Genomic DNA, 19,692 nt, shown 5'->3' on the forward strand with positions numbered 1-19,692 from the left:
TTTAAAACTATAGTCCGGCCCTCCAACGGTCTGAGGGACAGTGAACTGGCCCCCTGTTTAAAAAGTTTGAGGACCCCTGGCCTAGAGAATGAGAAGCAGAGCTGACTGAAAAGTACAAAAAATAGCACTTAAGCAAAAAGAAAAAGATCATTAAAAGTTTATGAGAACATCTACAAACTCTACTTCCTCCTCCATTCTCTAGGGGGGAAAAAAAAATATATATATATAATTATACATATATATGTATAATTAGTCATACATATATTTTTTTATATATAAATATATTATATTTATATATATATATTATTTTGAGACAGGGTTTCACTCTGTCACTCAGGCTGGAGTGCACTGGCACGATCACAGCACACTATAACCTCCAATTCTTGGGCTCAAGTGATCCTCCAGCCTCAGCCTCCTGAGTAGCTGTGACTACTATCGATAGTCACCACACCTGGCTAATTATTTTTTGTAGAAACAGGGTCTCGCTATATTGCCCAGACTGGCCTTAAACCCCTGGCCTCGAGCGATCCTCCCCCCCTTAGCCTCCCAAAGTGCTGGGATTTGCAGTCATGTGCCACTGTGCCTGGCCAATTCCCTAGAAAATAAAGTTGTTGTTGAACTAAGTTACTAAGCACTCCCCTCGGAAGATGTGTATGGTGGGGAAAAATTCCTGAATGATTCTCAGCCTCCTAGGGAGGCTGCCTTACTCCTCACTCCCCATACCCACCTCTAAACTGGAAGTCACAGTTACAGCAGTGTTGAATGAACAACAAATCAACTTTAATAGGACATCAGACTCAAATAATTAGGAACCAACTAATTTTTAATTACATTCATTCATTGTTTAACAATATTTCAGTCAACAGTGGACTGGATATACAGTAGTAGTCCCATAAGATTATAATGGAGCTGAAAAATTCCTAATGCCTAGTGATATCATAGCCCTTGTAATGTCATTGCATAATTTCTAAATTTTTTTAAAAATTTGGTGCAGTGTAAATTTACTTTATGATGTTTGCATAATGACAAAATCACCTTATGATGCATTTCTTAGAACATATCCACACTATCAGGCAATGCATGACTGTACTGTGACTAGCTTTTCTGTTTTTCCTCTGTTTTGTACCCTCCCTCATTCCTTAATCTTGTTCAATATGTTAATCCTGATTTCACTACCAATTACAAGGAGACACTTCTGTATAGCAGTGGTTGTTAACTGAAGCTGCAATTTGTAATCATCTGGGAGGTTCAAAAATTACTGGTATATAGCCATACCCTCGCCAATTCTGATGTAGTTGGTCTGGGTGGGACTCAGATATTGGGGGCATTTAAAAGCCCCTAGTGTTATTCCAGTGTGCAGCCAGGATTTGGTGCTATTGTCCTGAATGAGGATATAATCCAATTATCAATAATTAATTGGATTAATCCAATAATCCAATGACCGTTTATTATCCCAATTTGGCTAGACATAATTTCTTTCACTTCTAGAAAATGAGTGACTAAAGAAGAGAAACTTCTCCAGCCAGCAAATAATCTTCAGGTATAGAAAAGAGAGAAAATATGAACCAATGGTATATTCCTTTATATAGTAAAAATGGGAGAAGAATATGAACCACTGCCACCTTCCTAGGTATATATCAAATTACAATGGAAATCAGCTGGAAAATAGGGCTTAATGTTATAATCTGCTTTGCAAACATCTTAGCAAGTACACTTGTGTTGCTGTAAAACAATGGAAATAATTTTAAATGTTGAAATAAGAAGATATAAGAACCAACTGTTTAACTTGAAACTAATTTTGCAGCATATTTGCCTACAAATTCATTTCCCCCAAATATTACTCCTGAGGTTAAACAGCCTTCATTAAAATGCCAGGTATGATAAAGACTCGTTTACAAACAGTTACCTCGATTACAGGGCTCTCAGCAATAGCACTGAGGATGACTGTGTTTGCCAAAGCTTCTGCCTGTACTATTGTCTCAGCACCTGCAGAACATGGCCAGGAAGCAACACTGAATGTACATCTGAAAACTCCAGGATTGGATGGTATAAAAAGTACTTTTATCTCCTCTGTGGCATGAGGTCTTATGATGACTTTATTCTTGAAAACTAAACAACGATATGTTGAAAGATCCACCTTTAAAAAAGAGCCATATGGTTTGTTACAAATGGTATCACATTGAAAATCAAGAAATAGAATAAAAAAAAAAAAAGAAATAGAATCAACTAGATTAAGATTCTTAGTCCCAGTCACTCAAACTACCAGATTTAGACATTTATTGCCTCTTCAAAAACATCCAAATCTTATAACTAATTGTCTCTAAAGTATAATTAGTCAAAATGCTTCATAAGTTGAATTTTCCTTACTGCATAAAGACCTGTATCTCCCTAGTCTATTTTAAGCCAACCACATTATTTAGACCCTCACTTTCCTAAAAAAGGACGGTGCCAATGGGAGCCTTTCCACAGTTCTATAAACCTCTCTGGGATGTGGTTTCTGCAGCTTTACATGCCATGGGGGGCAGGGTTAGGCTGATAGCTAACGTCCTGGACAGGCCCCACATCTGCAAATACAACTCTGCCCACCTTGCTGTGAATGAAGGTCTTTTTTCTACTCACCACTCCCATAGACAGCACTACTTCATTCAGACTCCTAGATGTCCCTAGAGTCTTTGAATCTCACTTCCACCTTCAACCCTTCCTTTCCTCTAATCATGTGCTGTTCATCTAACCTGACGATCTGAAGGCTAAAGGAAAAAGCTCAGAAAGGGAAGAGGTGGGGTAAAGGCCATCTGATTTTACCAGGTAAATTAAGTCTACTAAGAGGTAGGAGAGAAGAGTAAATCAATCCATCCACCAATGTGGGTTTGCAAGTAGCAGTTGCAAAACTGGGACATTTCAAAACAGCAGCTGCTGCCCACATTGCCACCTCCCTCTCATGGATGCTCAAATAGTTGTCATAATCGGGAAAGGAGATCTAGAGTCTAGAATTACAGGAGCTATACTTGATCATGTGAGAGATCCTTGTTATAAGAGTTCATGTTAAAAGTGTATTCCCAGGTATTTCAAAAGATCATGTAAGAAAATGATCAGATAAATTAGAAACACTCCTTTTACTAAATGAAGGCATAGACCCTAAGAGTAACTTTTGTCATTCTTTCTTTGACAAATGACAGTAACTTATATTAGACCACATTTAACAAAAATGCCAAGTAGAGACCAGGAACTCAGAGCTTTCAGTGATTTAAGTAATTGTGCTAAAACCAAATTTACATGATTTTATAATAAATAATAACATATAAATAATAACTGATGGAAATGCAAAACATACAGATTTCGCTACTTACACTGTAAGTACTATCACAAAATGGGGACCCCAAAAAAGACACCATTCCAATGACTGTCTCCAAGGTCAAGAGGGTGGGGGACAAATTGGAGAGTGAAAACATAAAGCACTCAATCATGATGCAATTGTTAAGTCAAACCAGAAAAACACAGAAAGCTTACCTTTCCACCATTAACACTAACACTGAGAAGCCCAATGCTGACCTGGAGCCAGCGATCAGTTGGGTTGAGCACACTGAGGTGGGTCTGTGAGGCGATGCCCACACAGCAGGCATGAGGAAACTTCAGTTCCTCAGGTACTCTCACAGTCCCTGGGGAAGGAAACAGTATAGTAACACAAAAATCAGAGCAAACACCTGATTAAAAGCACATTTGGTTAAATGGAAATTATTATATAATTTATACCCAAGAGCTACAGAATAAAGTGCCCCAGATGTAGGAGTGCTTGACATGGTATAAACCTCAGCAGAGGCCTGCCAACAATTTTTTTCCTGCTTCCATCCAGTCCAGGAAAAAACAATTAAAATTGATCAAACTCACAATTACAGCTAATCAATTATTTTATGTTATTACCAGTTAGTAATTTCCTCCTTTTTTCTCACAAATCGTAACCTGAAAGAAAACCTGAAAAGAAACTACAAAGGCTCTAACTTTCCAGATATGTCTACCTATTCAGATTTTTAATACTGCACCAATCTTCCCACCCTCCTTATGCAGTTACCTTGGAGGGCAGAGAAGACAGCACCCAAGGCGAGTGACTATCAGCAAGAGAAGCAGCCCCCACAGTTGAGGGCATAAAGGCACATCTCTCATTATTATAACAGTCACCCCCAAGACTTACAAGGGAGAAGATGACTCATTCTGGGACTTGATTCTAAAGTGGACATTTCCTAGATGAAAGAATAACAAAAATCTAAATGCAGAGCAAAAAAGAGATAAGACAAAGGCATAGGGAACCTTTTACCTGCTTAAGTTTCAGGATTGATCTAAGCCTACTTCCGGGACCCTTGCACAGAAATATATCATGGTGTTCACAATGGAGGAGAAAGAAGAAAACTTAAAAGAAATTAAGACCAACTAGTATCTCCTTGAAACAAATTCGTTTTATGGTGTCATCTGAGAAATTCAACTTTTAAATAATAGCGAGCAACAATAACAGAGAAAAAGCATCTTACCAAATCCTGATGTCATTCCTGAATCCCATGGTTCAATTGAACAATGTGCACCAACAGATTGCACAGGAAAAGCTTTCACTGTGTTTAGTAGGTTCTGATTTAAAGCATTAGAATACGGATTACAAAGAGAAGAGGCACCAGTCAATCCAGAGCCGATATTTGGTCCTACACAAATGCCGACAGCCACAGAGTTTTGCACATGCTCTCCTGTGACAGCAGGATAATGATAGCCTCCTGAGAATCCACAGACGTTGGCACTGTCAGCATGGCATTGTGGCAAGGCAACACTTGCAGCTGAGGGGACTGCTCCCACATACTGCTGGGCAAAGGGAGCTATGCTAAGAGAGTGTCGAGTCAAGAGTGCAGGCACTGAGGCAGGCACATGCTGCATCTCAGTGGCAGAACCAAGATCTGTACCACTGGAAGCAGGAGGATACTGGTGTCCAGAGGTGGTCCAATGAGAAACTTGGCCACTGAACTCACTGCTGGCGGCTGACATATCTTTAGAAGTTATCCTTTGCTCTTGGTCCACAGACTCCTGGCGTGACACAGGGAGATGTGGCATGGCTGACCCAGCCTCACAACTCAGACTTGACTTGCTCAAGAGAGCCAGTCTGACTGGGTCCAATTCCTCAGGGTTTGAGGACAAATCTACGTCATCGGTTTCCAACAGATCTCCAATTTTGGAGGAATGATCTTTACATGATCTAAAGGTAGATTTTATGTCTTCAGGTGTGCTACACAGAGAAGTAGTTTCAGCTACTTTTTTCATATCACTGTTGTTCTGGATAATCGATGATAATGTTCCCTTTACACTATTCTGAAATGAAACTTTCTCTCTCAACTTTTCCATAGCCTGTTCTTCTGATGGAGCTGGACTGGCCCGAATAATTGTAGTGCTCAATTCACCGGTGATATCACTCTGGGTATGACAAAAAAAATTTTTTAAATAATTCATAGATAAACTGAACAAATTCACACCATGTTGGTATAAACTCAAGTAATATAACACAGAGATCTACACAAATGATCCCTCTAAAAAAAGATTTAGTTTACACAAAGAAGAGTAGTTTTGCAGCTATGAAATGCAGGCTTATATTAGAAAATTTGTACTCATTGCTTTATAAAAAGAAAATTATATGAACAAAATAAACAGGAGGTATACACCAATTACATCCAAGAAAGTTACACAGATAAAGGACAAGAGTCAAGTAATTTTTTGCACATTTAAGGGATTTATTTTTGTAGACTTTGTAATAAAAATCTAAATAAATTAGTACCGAAGAAGTAGGGGGCAAGCAAGTTTTCAAATAATACTGACATGAGGTTAGGAGTCAACATGAAGCTCACAGGTCCTCCCACCACCTCTATTTGTCTACACTGCTGCACATGCTTGAAGATTTGAAGGTGCTAATTTTTATGTTCATTATGCCTTCTCCCATTTCTAAACTTATCTGGCTATATTTTCTTAAGTATGAAGTAATGGTTCTGGGCAATGTTCACATACTCATTTCTTTAAACATAATGCATGACCTGAAGGGTGAGACCTACAGTTAGTTCTGCAGGGTGGTCCGGCTGGAATTTACACACAAGTAAAGACATACTTAATCCTCATTGATTGATTTTGGTAGTTGGTTTGAAAATTTCTCCTGAACCATTAGAAACAATATACTGATAACGATTAGATTTGCCAGTTATTAATAACAACAAATAATATGCATTGGAGGTAACTTAATAGGGGACAGGCACTGCTTTCACATACTACTCCTCCTTACAGATAAAGAAACAGGTTTAGAGAGGTTTAGTAATAATCTGTCTGAGGAAGTAGCAGAGAAGTTGTCTGACTTTATAACTCTGCTCTTAACCACTAAACTAAGAATATATGGACTCAATATCTAACAACATCAAATAGATAGCTTTCAATTCGCTATTGCAAGGTTGTGGAAACAACCCAAGTGCCCGTCAATCCATGAATGGATTAATAAAATTTGGTATATGTATACAATGGAATATTACTCAATTATAAGAAATGACAGTGATCTAGCACCTCTTATATTTTCCTGGATAGAGCTTGAGCCCATCCTCCAAAGTGAGGTATCACAAGGATGGGAGAATAGGTACCACGTGGACTCACCATCAAACTGGCACTGACTGATCAACACTATGGTGCTCACATGGTAGTAATATTCTTCAGGGATTGGGGGTTGGGGGGGTAAACTCACAACTAATGGACACGGTGAGCGTTGTAGGGGGGAAAAACATGCCTCAAATCATGGTTTGGGTGTGGCAAACTCATAACATGTAACCAAAATGTTTGTACCCCCATAATATCCTGAAATTAAAAAAAAGACAGCTTTCAATGAAATGAGTGTAATGTTTTGTGTGACACTACTTCATCTATTTAGTAACTCTACTGCACATATTTAGTAGCCTGCCAGAGGATGGCTCTACAGCACACCCACAACAGTCATATTTAGCTCATTAAAAAACTGAACACTGCCACATTCACAAAAGACACACATAGACAACAAAATACTAGCTTCTCTTGCATAAATCTCCCCCATCTTCCTCTCTTCTATCCCCACAGCTACTACCTCGGCCCAAGCCCACGCTGTCTATGGCCTGGATGACTGCAGTGGCCTCATGCCAAGTGCCCCTGATGTTGGTCTTGCCCGAATCCCTCCTCCACACTGCTCAATGAGGTGATTGTTTATTGTTTTCAATTCTAGATTTCCATTCTGATAGAATGAGCTTTTAAAACATTCAAGCAGATCATGTCAGTGACCGGCTTAAAACTCTCAAATTTTCCCTTCAGCACTCTTCATGGTTTGGTCCCTCCATATTCTCTAGCCTCAGCTCCTTTTTCTCAAGGACATGATGTGCTGCAGGCAACCTACCCTTCCCGGAGCACCTCGCCCCAGCGCATTCCTCACAGCCACACCTTCCCCTGTTTGTCACTCTGCTTCTTCCCAGCCCAACTCCAAGTAGTCCTGCAAAACTCAGCTTCAATACACTTTCCCTCCCAGGAACTTCTGTAGTCAGGCTGTTAGTCACTCCTGCATCCCCAAGGCACGTGTGCATCACGGTGAGTGTCTCTCCAGCAGACTGAGAGCTTTGTGAGGGCAAGTACTAAAATGCCTCTAGTGTCTACTCAGCATGAGTAGCTGTTTAATATGTACACACGTATACACACACACAGAAGTTCATTTTAAAGGTAAAATAGCAACACAGAAGTTATACAGGCTTGAAATTTAGTGTGAATCCAACAATCATAACAGTTCAGAGTTGTAAGCCTTACTAAAAACACTCCAGGTGCTACCCACCTTGCTGTCCTCCAGGCCGCAATCTGTGGCTGTGGTAGGATAGGTGCTCTCCTGTTCAGACACGTAAGTCAGCCTGCTCACACTAGCATGGGAACACGCCACATGAGACAACCCACTCTCACAAGGAGGCTTCTGAGGAGCTGTTGAACCAAAGGACTCTAAAGCACACCTGAAAGAGAAAATACCTCATGGTTGGAATTGCTCACTCCTTAACATTATTTGTATTAGCAAAAAACCATTCGTACTTTCCTATAGTCTTGTAAATAAATCAACCATGGATGCATTGTTTGTACTTAATTATCCAAAATTATAAATTATATTCCTCCTGAAGTAACTGGTAAACTACTGTAACAGAAAGATGTCATGACATCTTTATTAATAAGTACCATATACATATAGCCATGTTAGCTATTCATTCCATAAAAATTTACTGACTACCTGACAGAGAGCAATAAACAAAAGCATTAAAAAATTCTTGCTCTCAAAGAACAAAGATGAGAAAAAGCATCATGTGGATAAGTGCAAAGATATGGGAACAGTCATATACCACTGATAGGAATGTATGGTGGCACAACTACCAGCAGGGCGACTAAGTGGTACATGGCTATCAGAAGCCCCTGGCGGAGATATATTTAGGAATTTATGCTGAGGCAAAAAATTAATGGTAAATATAAATACCTCACAAAAAGGTTATGTCATCACATTGCTATCAGTAATAAAGTAGGAAATCTTACGTGTCATATAAGAGAAATTAGATTATGGAAATTATGGCACAGATACACAATAAAACACTATGTGGCCATTAAGAATCATGCTGTTGGGCTGGATGCGGTGGCTCACGCCTGTAATCCTAGCACTCTGGGAGGCTGAGGCAGGCGGATCGCTCAAGGCCAGGAGTTCGAAACCAGCCCGTGCAAGAACAAGACCCTGTCTCTCTCTATTAAAAACAGAGAGAAGTTACTTGGACAACTAAAAATATATAGAAAAAATTAGCCGGGCATGGTGGCGCATGCCTGTAGTCCCAGCTATTCGGGAGGCTGAGGCAGGAGGATGGCTTGAGCCCAGGAGTTTGAGGTTGCTGTGAGCTAGGCTGACGCCACGGCACTCTAGCCTGGGCAACAGAGTGAGACTCTGACTCAAAAAAAAAAAAATTTCAAAAAAAAGAGTCATGCTGTTGAATACTATCCATTAATTCAGAAAGATGTTCGTGATATATAACAAAAAGATTAGCCAGCAATAAATAGTAAGATCCCACACCTATTTATACACACTCACACTAGTGTTACTTCTACCTCACTCTGCTCGTCAGGACCTGTCACAAGGCTATACGCCCAGATGCAAGGAGGGAAAATGGACCTGCCCAGGGGAAGTGGCCAAGTCACAGTGCCAAAGTGCACATGGGAAAGAAAATAGTGGCAAGCCCTCTTTGGAAACAGTTTCCATACCTACTGAACACTCTACCAGTTAGTTTGAATTTGGCTCTTAACTTGACTGGATCTTACAATATCTTTTTGTGTGTGTGCAAAGTTCAGCACCTGGGTAATGGACACACAGAGAAAATTCAAATTTGAATTCTGGACTTTAAAAAGTCCCAAATCAAGACAGTATTGTCAAAATACTAGTAAGTTTCTAACCAATGGTGACACAGTATCATTGACCATATTCCAATCTATTTTAGCTACTGCATGACTTGCACCTGCATGGGTTCCTGTATATACCGCCTACTTCCCACCCACTCCCCACACAAACACCATGATACAGCATGAAAAAAGTTCTGAATTACTACTGGCTGATGCATTATATTAGTTTGGCTCCTTTGGTTGACAGGAACAAATGCATTTAGGTTAAATTACCTCAAGTAATAAGAAATGAACTACATGAACACATATAGAAATAAAAAGAGAAAAATTTCAGTCGAGAGGTCAGACTTCAAAGGAATCCCCAAACTGCAAAGGTGCTGGTCACATAGAGATGCAAAGGCAGTTCTGGAATTAGAAGCTCTAACTGGCCAGGCATGGTGGCTCACGCCTGTCATCCTAGCTTTCTGGGAGGCCGAGGCGGGCGGATAGCTGCTGCTTTAGGGGTTCCACACCAGCCTGAACTCAGCCTGAGCACAGTCAGACCCTGTCTCTAAATCTAAAAAAAAAAAAAGTAAAAAAGGCAAAAAAAAATACACTAAACCTAACAAAACAGCCAGGCGCTCTGGCAAGTGCCTGTAGTCCCAGCTACCCGGGAGGCTGAGGCAGAAGGATCGCTCAAAGCCCAGGACCTGGAGCTTGTGGTGACCCACCCTCACTGCACTCTGCCCAGGACGCAGAGTGACACTCTGTCTACACACACACACACACACACAAAACACAGACCAGCTAGAAACTAGCTAGAAGCAAAAAGACCAGCCAGCAGGAATGCTAGTGAGCAGCAGAACTTACCAGATAAAGTGTACTCACCAGAAACATAATACCACCAAACAGATGAAAATTCTGACCAATATTTCACCATGAATATAAAAAAACTTAATGAAGCAATCACATCTATGAACAATGATCACAAAGCAGAAATATAAATTATTAAGAAAGAGACAGATGAAGAAACAGAAGACATGAAGAGAAATCAGGAGGAAATGGAATATGAGCTGACAGGAACCAGAAAAAAAAAATCTCAACCCCCTTTAACTACAATAAAAAAAGTATAAAAAGGATTTCAAAAAAGATGAATAAATGCAAAATTAAAGTCCATGTTGGCAGCAATGAAGAACATAATCAATACTACAGAAAAGTCAGTGGTGCGGGGGATGAACACCAGAACAACCATCCCTTACTACAGAGAGGGAAGACACAAATGAAAATGAGGAAAAAGGAAATATTCATGGATGCCCAGAAAAGGGTATATCAACTAATCGCCAACCAGTGTACTCAAAAGGAGGCGAGAATAAATGGAACACCAGCAATAATCAGAGATATCAGAAAATAAAAGTTCTTCAACAGAAGAAAGAACTGTGCATGCAGAGTTTACCATATTCCAGAAAAAAATCAACTGAAGGAATGACACATTCATTTTAAGTTGATTAGGGAAAACAATAGTAGGAACATAAAATGGAGCCAGAAATTTAGACTTGGAAAAAAATGCATACCGTGCACCAGGAGAATGGATAAACAGAACGTGGTATATCCGTGCATTAGAGGACTACTTAGCAACAAATATTATGAGGTACTGATACATGCAGCAACAGGGATGAATCTCAAAAACATGTTGAGTAAAAGAAGCCAGGCACAAAAAAACAACATCCTGTATGATTCTATTTATATGAAATCCAAGAACAGACAAAACTAAACTTTGGTGACATAAATCAGAAAGTGGGTGTCAGGATGGGGGAAGGAGAGGAGAACTGACTGGAAAAAGGCAGGGGCCAGGTACAGTGGCTCACCCCTATAATACTAGCACTCTGGGAGGCCAAGGTAGGATCATTTGAGCTCAGGAATGTGAGGTTGCAGTGAGCTATCATGATGCCATTGCACTCTACCTGGGTGACAGAGTGAGACTCTGTCTCAAAAACAAAAACAGGGGTACTTACTGGAGTGATGAAAATGTTTTATATATTTTAGGAGGTGGTGTTTACATCGGTATATCTAAGTGTCAAAAACTCACTGAATGAAACCCCTACGGTCGTATGCTAAGATCTACTGTATGCTGATTATACATCAGTAAAAATATAACACAAAAATACATAATGGGAAATCATAAAATTGGGTTAGAGGTGGGCCACAATTTGATTGTAAGCTTGCTAGTAAGGTAAACCCTATCTTTGAAGAATTCACAGACTAATCCAAATGCCAGACACAAGTCAAGAGACTTCAACAGGTATGGCAGAAAAAATACATGCTAGACAACTCAGTAAGACAAGATCAACTCATATTGTATTCACCAGCAATTTCAAATTCAGTTCAGAGCATACTTAGCCTCTTATAAATTGACCTTTTTTCACTAAGTCCTTTGGTTTTGTCCCAAGCAGAGAGGCGAGGGTACATGTGCTTGGCTAGATTACTCATGCGGAGTGAGCTTCCCAATTTCATGATCACTTTAGGAAGCTAAATGAGATGACCTCATTCAAAATATCTGACTATATGCCAAACTGATGAGAAAGTTGAGTATTTCTCTAAGGCACATTTACCTACACATAATAAACATATGTATTTTCTTAAAAGTGAAAAGCAGATGGGTCCAGGAGTACAACCCTCCAGTCCAGTATCTTGCAGTAAAGGGTAGTTTGAGAGAGAAAAATCATAATACTGTAAGTCATTATAGAGTACAGTTTTTATTAAATGCCTTCACATACATTTTTAAAATGTCAAAAACAAGGGCTGGTCGCGGCGGCTCAGGCCTGTAATCCTAGCACTCTGGGAGGCCCAGGCAGGTGGATCATTTGAGCTCAGGAGTTCGAGACCAGCCTGAGCAAAGAATAAGACCCCATCTCTACTAAAAATAGAAAGAAATTACTTGGACAGCTAAAAATATATAGAAAAAATTAGCTGGCCATGGTAGCAAATGCCTGTATACTCAGCTACTCAGGAGGCTAGCTTGAGCCCAGGAGTTTGAGGTTGCTGTGAGCTAGGCTGATGCCACAGCACTCTTGCCTGGGCAACAGAGTGAGACTCTGTCTCAAAAAAAAAAAGTCAAAACCAAAGAAAACAAGATAAAATTGGAAAGTACACAAAGGGAAAACAGACATGCAGAAAACACGGTCAGGAACCTAGAGATCAGAAATGCCACACCAGTGATGAAATGACACCAAACTCTACCCCCACCCATGTCAAGTTCCTAGTGGTGATACTGCACTATAATTATGAAGACGAAACCACTAGGGGAAACTGGCTGAAGGGCACATAGGACTTCTCTATGCCATCTTTGCAACTTTCTGTGAATCTATTAACTATTTCAAAATAAAAAGGCTTTTTTAAAAAAAACAATTAGAAAGTAAATGAAGAAGTCAAGCAAAATAGATCCCACATATGCAACAGTACAGTTCTTGGGGTGGGAGAAAATGGAGCAAGACCAATTTTCAGAAATGAGTCAAAAAATTCTTTTCTTTTTTTTTTTTTGAGACAGAGTCTCACTTTGTTGCCCAGGCTAGAGTGAGTGCTGTGGCATCAGCCTAGCTCACAGCAACCTCAAACTCCTGGGCTCAAGCAATCCTTCTGCCTCAGCCTCCTGAGTAGCTGGGACTACAGGTATGTGCCACCATGCCCGGCTAATTTTTTCTATATATATTAGTTGGCCAATTAATTTCTTTCTATTTATAGTAGAAACGGGTCTCACTCTTGCTCAGGCTGGTTTCGAACTCCTGACCTCGAGCAATCCGCCCGCCTCAGCCTCCCAGAGTGCTAGGATTACAGGCTTGAGCCACCACGCCGGCCCCAAAAATTATTTTCTTAAATAAAAGAATGCCTGGGCCAGGCGTGGTGGCTCATGCCTGTAATCCTAGCACTCTGGGAGGCCTCGGCGGGAAGATGGCTGGAGGTCAGGAGTTCAAAACAAGCCTGAGCAAGAGTGAGACCCTGTCTCTACTATAAATAGAAAGAAATTAATTGGCCAACTAAAAATATAGAAAAAAAAAATTAGCCGGGCATGGTGGCGCATGCCTGTAGTCCCAGCTACTCTGAAGCTGAGGCAGAAGGATTGCTTGAGCCCAGGACTTTGAGGTTGCTGTGAGCTAGCCACGGCACTCTAGCCCAGGCAACAGAGTAAGACTCTGTTTCAAAAAAAAAAAAGAATGCCTGAATCTGAATATTGAAAGGGTATACTGTGTGATAGGGCAAAATAATGATAAAGACATAACACAGAGATATAGCTTAATAAAATTACTGGAATTGAAAAATAAAGAATCTTTGGCAAAACCCTGCAAAAATATCAAGTCAATTCCAAGGCAAAAACAATCAGGCTTGTCTGAGATTTCCCTCTAACATTCCACAGACAGCAAAGCAATCCCTATGAGAAACTTAAGGGAAGAAAGTGTAAACCAAATATTTTTAAACACACTATGACATGTCATAGCCAGATGACCTTCAAATTTGGTTGGGCTGGATGAACCTCTAGTGTCCTTTAATAAGTTATTAGGTAAGTAAAGACTGTGTGTATATGAAAAAGTGTTCCAAAATGAGGGGTCTACAAGGAATCATTGAAAAAACTAAGTTCTCCATTGCTGTTTAGCTCTAGCCAACCCACATCACATTTCAGAAGAATATGAAAAACCTCAATTGCATCTTGGGAAATAGTTAATAGGTATCTTTGAAATACAATGATGTAAAACAAATTGAAATTATATTTAACATTTCTGATAATTTCATTGGTTAGGCAAATTTTTCCATTTATTAAAATCTTTCAATAGAGAAACATATAAAAGATCTCTTATAAAGCCATAAAAGAAAACTTCAAAAAATACAAATTTTATGAGTAAAGTTATTCAACTCAGTATCACTAAAATGGCAAAACACAGTAAGATTCAAACTACCCACCAGAAGTATCAACTAAACCAAGAGAGATCCATTATGCAGTCTGTAGTATTACCCATTTTCTTTCAAATCCAGAGAATCATTGTTATAATAAGTGAAAAAAGCAGAGTACAAAAATTTGCACAGAAAAATGGCAGGAAAGAAATTCACAAAATACTTAAAATAATTACCTTTGAGAGATGAACCTATAGTAATTTTTCTTGTTTACATATTTTTCTAATTTTCCTAATACTGAGTATGTATTTTTATTATTTAAAAAAAAAGTGAGCACTTACCCTGATAAACTTGTTCCAGAAACTTCACTAGGTGAAGAATGACTCAGTGGTGAAGTGGAAGGTCTGAAGCTCTCCTGGTCATCCTTTGAGCCACGTCTACCACACTCAGGAGAGGTATTTTTCAAATCTATCAGAAAGGTGTATTTTCCAATAAGAAAAGAAAAAAAAACTGTGTTTTTGTGCATGATGTGATCAATTACTCAGATACTTACCAACATTTTTAGGTGAAACTATGCAATGGTTTTCAAAAGCCACATGCTTTTCACTGTTGCTTGTTTCAATAACATACTCATTTTGCTTCTGATTTTCTCTACTATCTTGTATTTCTTCACACTCTTCACACAGCCAAACAGATGTTATTCTGGGGTTCCTTACTGATGAGTAACTACTAGATGGTGGAGGGGAAACTGAAGTAGCTTTTTCACTGTTACCAGTATCTGGGAATTTGCTGTCAGTGGAAGATGTCTTCACATCAACTATTGCATTCTCATTCTCTCTTATATTTGTAACAAGTGAATTTGAAGAGGTTGTTGTTCTTAATGATTGTTGATTCTCACTCTCTCCATTTTCACCATAAAAAATAGCTGCTATGTTTTCTTTTGGTTCCCTTACACTTATATTAGTAGCACCAAAGTCCACTATACAGATGTCTTGAGTGGTCTGTTCTTTTGGCAAAGATAAATCCCAAATATCAGACATCCCAGCTCTCGAAAAGTTTTCCAATCCACCTTCATATCTACTAACTTCTGTTTTTTTAAGGTATTTCTCCATATCAAATGCATTGGACCCATTACTTTTTTCTAAATCATTAGGTAAGAAATGAGACACAATGAAACAGTGCTTCTGTTTGTCATCTTCTTGAAAAGTCTTGTCTCTAGTTTTATTTGAAAGAGCCTTAATCATGGCAGCGAGTTGGGAAGGATCAGTATTAACTGATGCATCTGCAATGGCTGAAGCAATGGTGCTTATTCTAAGTACAGAATCACCACTCTCAGGTAGCGTGTCTTTGAAACTTTGGGGTTCACTGTTTATGAAGAAACTGTCCTAGAAATGAGAAAATTAACATCAGATAAATTTACTCCAGTTTCATGGACATGTAAACATAGTACTTACCCCTCATCCTTGGGGCATGTGTTCCAAGACCCCCACTGGATGCCGGAAACCACAGATAGTTCTGAACCTGACTGCTGTCAATCAGAACACACTTCTGTTCATGTCTTCCACCCAAAAACTTAATGCCCTTTCCATCTTAACTAAGCAATTATCACTCACTATAGCCATAACTTTTGCATTCTGAGGTACAACAGCAAATCTAGCATGAATCTCTTTCTTCACAATTTCACAAACAGAAAAATCATTCTTACCATAGTCTTTAGCAACTTCTGCGTACAATTTTTTCATTTCATTATTAAGTTGAGAGCTTTCACTTTTGCACTTAAAGGAAGCACTTTGTGGCTTCTCACTACTCTTGAAATTTAGGGCCATTATAAAGTAAAACAAGGGTGAATTGAACACAAGTTAATCTGAACACAGCTACTGAGTAATTAATGGGTGGACAGCAAGTATAGAGTAGAGAAGCTAAACAAACTGAGGATTCACATCCCACCAGGGACTGAGCAAGATTGTATAAAGATTTCATCACACTACTCAAAACAGTGTACAACTTAAAACATATGAATTATTTATTTCTAGAATTTTCCATTTAATTTAATTTTCCATTTAATTTGGACCACAGTTGACTGTAGATAACAAACTATGGAAAGTAAAACTACAGACCAGGCTGGGCGCGGTGGCTCACGCCTGTAATCCTAGCACTCTGGGAGGCTGAGGCGGGCGGATTGCTCGAGGTCGGGAGTTCGAAACCAGCCTGAGCGAGACCCCGTCTCTACTAAAAATAGAAAGAAATTAATTGACCAACTAAAAGTATATATACAAAAAAATTAGCCGGGCATGGTGGTGCATGCCTGTAGTCCCAGCTACTCGGGAGGCTGAGACAGTTAGGATCGCTTGAGCCCAGGAGTTCGAGGTTGCTGTGAGCTAGGCTGACGCCATGGCACTCACTCTAGCCTGGGCAACAAAAGTGAGACTCTGTCTCAGAAAAAAAAAAAACAAAAAACAAAAAAAACACTACAGACCAGGGGCAGGTATTAATTTAATCTATATTTATAATCACTATGTAAGATTTAACAGCAACAAAAAACTAATAATATACCAGTTAAATAACCTAATGAAAAAGACAGCTACTATAAACTTTAATTATACAGTTCCAGGTTATTTACAAAATCTGAATGTCATTTGTTTTTTTAAAAAATCTTCAGGAATTAAAGAGATGCTAAAACTGAATCAGAGAATAATTTAAAGCCAAAAAATTAAAATACTGAGACTGAAAAGCCACTGGGCCATTGTGATTCTAAGTATACTTCTTGGTAATTTCATTCAACTGTTAGAATTATTTGCAAGCAAGACATAAACAGGAACCATGGAACTGAAATGGGTCCAACAGCTAAGAAATATAAAACTATTTAACAAAAAATGCATGTTAAGACTTTGCCTCCAGTAATAACAAACCTTTTGCTGAGAGCAGTTAGAACTGGACAGCATATTCAAAAACATCTCTGATATCAATGGCCATCTAAAAATGCAGTGTAACCATATGGGGCCAAAAATCTCAGAGAAGAAAGTATCCCAGAGAGGTAAGCCCAACAGTGGTGCTCTTCCCTAGGATGATCTGCTGCTTCAAAAAGAGGCTAAGCAAAGCTGTTATTAAAGGAACAGGAATATAAAACTTGAGTTCAGAGTCTGCCAATGACTAGGGTTAGGGGATTAGGAGGGTGGTATGTGTGTATGTATGTGTGTGTGTGGTGTATGAGAAAGAGAAAGACAGACACACACACACTGAGAGCACGGTAAAACATCCATGCCTTAGAATGAGACCACAAGGGATACACCCTAGGAGTGTAAAGGTAAATGACTATTAGATTGGCCCTCATAAGGACTGAAACTCAGTTCCAACCAGCTCAATCCCAATTTAAGTGAGCTGCAATTGCTAGTGTTCTTGCTGAGTCAGAAGCAAACATAAATGTAGTCTAGAACATATTATCTCCCTTGGCCTCAAATTATTTCAATAATTTTTCTTATAAAAACCAGGAAAAAACAAAAGATACCTAATCACATAGTAAAGTGGATCTAAACCAAACAAAGAAAATAACAGTCTGACAGCCAACTTATAACATGAAATTATGTAAAATAATACATTTAACATATTAACTGCCATGTGAGTTGTATTTAACTCACGCTAGTTTTGAGCCTAGGGCCTTATGAAGCACATGTAACTCACATGTCTCTTTACCTTGAGAGCCTTGTGGGCTATTTTTCAAGTTGTATATAACTCACACCAAGAAAACAACAAAAAATAACAAATTTTTCATTAAATTGGAAAGGATCGTTTTGTTTTTGAAGTTTTTATTCTATTTTTGTAATAAAACACTGTGGCCCCCAGGAAAAAAAATTTTTTTTCTAGTGTGGCAGTCAATGTGTTAAAGTGCTAAAAGTTGCTACTAATCTAGAATTCATAGCCAGCAAAAATATACCTCAAGAATAACAGAGAAATAAAGACATTTTTAGAGAGACAACAGAAAATTTATTATCAGTAGACTCTTACTAAATAAAAAATAATAATAATAGTAAATCTATTTTTCAAGCAGAAGAAAATTAATCTCAGATGGAAGGTCAAACATATATACTGTTTGTATGTAATCATCATCATCATCATAATGTCTTATGGGACCTAAACACAGAGAAAATAAAAATATAAATTAATAGAAGCTTTAAGCCTAGAGTATAGTAAATTAAGCATTTTATGATCCTTATAATGTCAAATAAAGGTTTAAAAAAAATAAAAATGATTTTTATTAAAAATTAATAAGCCAAGGAGATAGGTTATAATTTCTTGGGTAATCACTAAAATAACATGAAAATAAATACACATATGACTACCAAATTAACACAGGCAGATATTGAAATATAAAATATTTAGACAATCCCAAAGAATGCCAAAAGAAAAACAAAATATAAATGAAACAAAAAGCAAATAAAGAGAGCAGAATTACTTCATATTAGTAATTCTATAAAATATAATTGGAAAGACTGTGACATGGGTTGAAAAATAAAATCCAACTGTATGTCCTTATGAGAGAATCATCTAAAATATAAAGACATAGCAAAATTAAAAGTGAAATAATGGGAAATGATAATATCCTAACATTAACCAAAGAAAGCTAGTGCTAACTATGTTATTATCAGGTTACACTTAGACAAAAAAGCATTACTAGAGACAGAGGGAGACATCCACAATGACCTGATATGCCAGAGAGCAACTCTAACAAGACAATGTGAAAAATCTACACAAAAAAATCGTAAAATACAAAGAGAAATTAAAATAAATAAATGAAGGGATATATGATTTTTATGGATTAGAAGATTCAATATTATAAAGATGTCAGTTTTACTGTTCTATAGATTAAATGTAATCCCAGTAAGAGTCCAACAGGGTTGTTGGTTGGTTAGCTGCTTGTTGATATATGGAAGCTGACAATCTGATTTTTAAGTATGTATGATAACATAAAGGGCCGAGAATAGCCAAGATACTTTTTTAAAGAAAAATACAATGGAAGGACTTGCTCTATTAGATACTAAGACTTACTGTAACGCTATTATATTCAACAATGTCATATTGACACAAGATAGATAAACAGACCAAAGAAACACAATATATAATCTAGAAGAAGACCCAGAATGTTGTAGATATTTGATTTATGACAGTTGGCACACTGGAGAAATGGAGAAAGCATGGATACCATTTAAAAGGCTGAAAAGCAAGCCACAGACTAGAAGAGAATACGTGAAACACTCCTAACTGGCAAAAGGCTCCAATACAGAAAATGTAAAGAATGCCTATAAATCTGTAAGACAAACAATCCATTAGAAAAATGAGCAAGAGACTTGAACATGCACAACATAAAATTGGCTATCCAAATGACCAATAAACAGAAAGAAGTACTCAACTTCA

General features: G+C 38.3%; 1 protein-coding gene across 5 annotated transcripts in view; it reads right to left on the bottom strand.

The window, feature by feature from the left end:
• Window positions 1-19,692, bottom strand: part of CEP192 (centrosomal protein 192) — a 126,989-nt gene that overhangs the window by 56,488 nt on the left and 50,809 nt on the right. For all 5 annotated transcript variants that reach the window (XR_012912821.1, XR_012912820.1, XM_075993697.1 and 2 more), the window contains exons 17-22: window positions 14,837-15,668; window positions 14,625-14,751; window positions 7,844-8,012; window positions 4,521-5,442; window positions 3,508-3,656; window positions 1,907-2,137 (exon numbers count right to left, since the gene is read on the bottom strand). Coding sequence is in view for 3 of the 5 variants with exons in the window: in XM_075993697.1 (XP_075849812.1) it covers window positions 1,907-2,137; window positions 3,508-3,656; window positions 4,521-5,442; window positions 7,844-8,012; window positions 14,625-14,751; window positions 14,837-15,668 (2,430 nt within the window). In the remaining 2 variants the exon portion in view is untranslated. The remainder of the gene's footprint in view (window positions 1-1,906; window positions 2,138-3,507; window positions 3,657-4,520; window positions 5,443-7,843; window positions 8,013-14,624; window positions 14,752-14,836; window positions 15,669-19,692) is intronic.

This window comes from Microcebus murinus, chromosome 17, assembly GCF_040939455.1.
Source record: "Microcebus murinus isolate Inina chromosome 17, M.murinus_Inina_mat1.0, whole genome shotgun sequence".
Classification (NCBI taxonomy): domain Eukaryota; kingdom Metazoa; phylum Chordata; class Mammalia; order Primates; family Cheirogaleidae; genus Microcebus; species Microcebus murinus.